Genomic DNA, 4,731 nt, shown 5'->3' on the forward strand with positions numbered 1-4,731 from the left:
TTCAACTTTGATGGCTAGGATTGAAAATTAAACAAGGTTCCACATAAATAGGCAAATATATAAATTATTTTATTCACAATAATATCATCAAATATACTTAGTAATATCATAGGCTGAATGACCATTTTTGCTCAGAATCGTTTTTCTTATACAATATTATATCATTGAATTCAAATTTAACACCATCTATTACAGTGACCAACTTGTAACCTACTGTACAGCAGAGCGACATCCACTTAGCCACTTTTTACCATTGTGATGTCAGTTAGTGTGGGCAAACAAAGCCATTATAATGCTCCCCTACAACTCCCTACCAAATGCCTAGTTTTCCCATCAAATTTTAGGTAGTCAGTGTCTAGTCTGGGAAGTCAGTCTATAGTTGGTCCATTTTTCAGATTAATCCTGAACTAAGAAATAATAATATAAACAATTAATAAAATATAGTTTATGGATTTAATACTTTATTTTACTATGCACAGTTATGAGAATCAACATAATTAATTTGCATTTATAACTTCATTCTTTTCTTGAGAAACAATTTTATATAATTATTATGAACATTTTAAATGACACAGCAGCTTGGATTCCCACTACCCGGGCTGCTGCAGGCTGATTAGTCAGAATTTGTCAGACAGGTTATAGTATGCTCTATCATAGACTTATATAATATTATAACTTATACGTCTAGCATGAACTACTAGTAGTTCATGACGTCTAGACGTCTAGTGTTTTACGTTCTCCATATTTGAGATTTTGAGATTACAGTGATTACACACAAAAAAAAAAAGTTGGATCAAAGGTTGTAATATACACTATGGTTGTATTCAATATGAACAGTCCGTGAACAAAACATTAGGCCGTGTTCTATACATAGACCTTATACATAATTGTTTTGTGATAATCACGGTTTAAAATAGATATCTATCTTAAACGGTGGTGATAATATATATTCTGTCACGGACTACTATTGTAGTAGTCCGTGATTCTGTGATTTAAGCATGATAAGTGATAACACTATCATGTATTTTTAATCTTATTTTAAGGGTTATGTAGTTACTAGTTATGTTATGGTATTTAAGTTGATGTTATGAATATGTTTTGAAGTTTGAATTATTTGTGATTTTAATATTTTATATTGGTTTTTGTAGTTTCATACAGTATACAGTTATACACGGTTAAAAAAATACTAATTAATAAATATTTAAATATATAGTTGAAAATAATTTTTAACTAATATTAAATTAGATTTTAGAATGTTAATATCCAGATGTGGTCTTCGAATATTAAGTAAGTTGGTATTTCGTACTACAAGTTTAGTTGAAGGATCAAAATGCTCATCTTCATTAAAATTGTTCGCACCGGTAACTAGTGCAAGTCGGTATTATTGTGTTAAACTAGAAGGTCCTTCAGATACATTAAATTATGAACCAAGTACATCAAAACCATTTGATGATATAGATTATGATTCAATTACTGGAGGTGATGAAGAAACATTGTCAAAATTAAAACGTTTGATCTTAGAAATTGATTTACTGTATGAGAGTGGTGAACAAGTACCAAGCCGCCTCAGAGTAGATCAATGGAAAAGCTTACTACAATTAAGTAGCCGTTCATCACGAATGAAACACTTAAAATATTTGTTTTTAATTGAAAAAAAAAAAGAAAACCGTGTTGTGCGCAAATTAGAAAAAAGAGCTGAACGCATAGAACGATATGAAAATGAACCAAAAAATAATCACATTGATTATGGATTAATGAGGAACAGTATGTTTCATAGAATTTATGAAAAGCAAATGAATTCTCTTTATAATTACCGTTTATGTGAAGCCATGTTGTATGGACAAGACATATTAATTGATTGTAGTTATGATGGACACATGTCTTTGAAAGAACAAAATAACTGTGCTAAACAATTACTGTTAATGTGGTCCTACAATCGTACCCACAAGGATCCTTTTAATATTATATTTTGTAATGTTGATAAAGAAGGTACAGTATTCAAAGGTTTATCTAAAACAATACCAACTATTGATGAGCCAACATTCCCTTTAAATTATACAAAAAAGAGTTACTTAGATCTTTATCCAAGAGAGAAGCTTGTGTATTTGACTCCTCATTGTAATGAAGAACTTAAAGAATACAATCATGATGATGTATATATCGTTGGTAAGGTTTACAACAATAAAATTAATATATTTATAAATAAACAATAATAATATTATAATGATGCCAATGTTTTAACTTTTAAGGTGCAATGGTTGATAAAATGAAAGTTGAGCCTTTATCATTAGCTAAGGGAAAACGAGATAAAATAAGAATGGCTAAATTACCACTTGATTTATATTTAGATTGGAAACAAGGAACTAAAAATTTAACCATTAATCAAGTATGTTAAGTATTATTATTTTGTTATCCTATATTAAAATGTATTCACTATAAGAATTCGTAAGGGTATTTAAACTATAATTCAATAAACATTCATAATTTGTCTATAAATATTTAAATAATGTCCATAATAATTGCTTGCATACAAGGTAGTAATATTAATTTTAACCTTTTAAGTTAAAATCTAAACCATGTAAAATGTTATGTATGGTATAAATTATATTAAACAATATTTTTAATAATTAAATACATATTTTTTAATATTTATTTTTAGATGATTATGATTATGGCAGACTTAAAAATTGATAATAATTGGGTTAACGCTTTAAAACATATACCAAGAAGAAAACTTTTAGAAGGTGATGCTTACCAAAGAGGACTTGTTGGAAGTAATCATAAAATATCAGCAAAACGAATTAGAGAAGATTTTAGAAGAAATTCTGTGTACAATTTATTAATTAAAAAGTAGTTATACATAATACATATTTTATAGATATGTTTTGAAATTATTTATTTCATAAACAATGAATCACTTTATAATCTGACATTCAATATTTATTTGGAAAAAAAAATGTGTTTATGATTTGGAAATAAATGTATGATGGTCTGTCGTTCAGTGGTACAAAATTATTATAATGTAGGGTTGTAAATAGTGATAATTTTTACAAATGCTTACTAAATTCAATAAATAATATTTTATGATTATGGTCTTTTAAAAAATTTAAAAGCTTACAAATTAAGTTGGTCCATATTAGATATTCACTGTTAATCAGTTAATCTATTATAGTTTTTTGTATTTATGAATTAAATTCACTTAAATAGACTGTTACGGGTTTTATCCAAATAATATAAGTGAAAATGAACTTTTTTGTTGCTATTTATTGTTTAAACTATGTGATAAAAGAACATGTTACAAGTAAAACTTAAAGTGTTATTATACACATACATTTTAATATTCCAATGTTTAAAAAGTAACATTATACAATGGAGGTTTCCAGAAGACTAATAACCAATCAGATAAATCATGAATTATAGTTTGTAGAATTTTGACAATCTCCCTATTTTGGATTAGAAAGATGTATCCAGTTATAAATATATAATAAACAGTATAAATTTAAACAAATAAACATTTGTATTATAAACATACACTTAAAATTTAAATACATAATACATAAACTAATATAGTATTACAAAACAATTTCAGATGAGGTAACTGTACATAATATTTATGGTAACTAAAATCATAATATGATGAAAACATAACAAATAATTTAACAAATTTTAATACACTAAGTAAAAAACACAACTAATGCAGAATCTAATAAGATATATCTTTAGTTTTTAAATGTAATAAATAATAATTATATATAGTCTTGGGCAATTTTAATCATTTGTTAATAAGTAATAACATATTTTAAAATTTACAAAGTTGTTTTTCCAAGTTAACAATAGTTTTTTATGATTAACTTAATCCATAAAAAGTTTTATCATAGTTAATATTTATTTACACCGAACTAAATACTATTTAGAACTACATTTCAGTGTTCAACAATTGTTCCAAGAGTCAATAGTTAAAAATGCCAATTGTAAATCATTATCCAAATTTCCGTCAGCTCAAACCCCTCTTCTCTTAGTTCAATAAACCATTGAGCATTAATTGTCCTGTATAATTTTCAACCATCAAATATTTATATTGCATGTAAGTGCTTTGATTTTAAATTAATAACCAATGTTTAAAATAAAATGTAATATCTTAAATACCTAATTGATGTTATTTTAATATTATTTCTAGATTAAATTTGATGGCTAAAATATTATATATTAAACAATTAAGTATTTCCTAGTTCAATTAAATCAGAGTTAAAATATTTCACTAATATATTCAGAATAATACACAGATTAATAATAATGACTAGATGTGTAAAGAAAGGCACTATAATATTGTGATCTTAAACTAATTATTATTTTGATTAAACAACAGCATTGATTACCGCTTTGAGTCTTTTAGTAATATGACCCTGGACATGTTTTTGTAAATGATCACGACGGTAAAATGCTTTTCCGCACTCTACACAGACGTGTGCTTTTTCTCCAGAATGTACAATATAATGTCGAGCTAAATGTTCGTTACGCTTGAAGGTCTTTGGACAAGCTGCACAAGTGTATGGTCTCTGATCACTATGACTTAATTGATGTCTATCTAAGTGCTCTTTTCGTTTCAAACCAGCTCCACATTCCATACATATAAATCTACGCTCTACCTAAACTTAAAATAATCATTAAAACACATTAATATGGTATTTGAATAGTCCATTTTAGCTTTTTACCTTGTGATTAGCTAAGTGA

The 4,731-nt window shown here is 26.4% G+C and overlaps 2 protein-coding genes across 8 annotated transcripts in view; one reads left to right on the forward strand and one right to left on the reverse strand.

Moving 5' to 3' along the window:
* Nucleotides 1–4,731, reverse strand: part of LOC100166845 (MATH and LRR domain-containing protein PFE0570w) — a 71,700-nt gene that overhangs the window by 45,211 nt on the left and 21,758 nt on the right. The gene's annotated exons all lie outside the window — the stretch shown is intronic.
* On the forward strand, nucleotides 1,055–2,996 carry LOC100575519 (mitochondrial ribonuclease P protein 1 homolog). Its single transcript, XM_003247801.4, has 3 exons — nucleotides 1,055–2,166; nucleotides 2,250–2,386; nucleotides 2,660–2,996. Exons 1-3 carry the CDS (start codon nucleotides 1,254–1,256, stop codon nucleotides 2,852–2,854), a joined length of 1,245 nt encoding a protein of 414 aa, XP_003247849.1. The 5' UTR covers nucleotides 1,055–1,253; the 3' UTR covers nucleotides 2,855–2,996.

The sequence above is a fragment of the Acyrthosiphon pisum genome, chromosome A1, assembly GCF_005508785.2.
Source record: "Acyrthosiphon pisum isolate AL4f chromosome A1, pea_aphid_22Mar2018_4r6ur, whole genome shotgun sequence".
NCBI lineage: Eukaryota > Metazoa > Arthropoda > Insecta > Hemiptera > Aphididae > Acyrthosiphon > Acyrthosiphon pisum.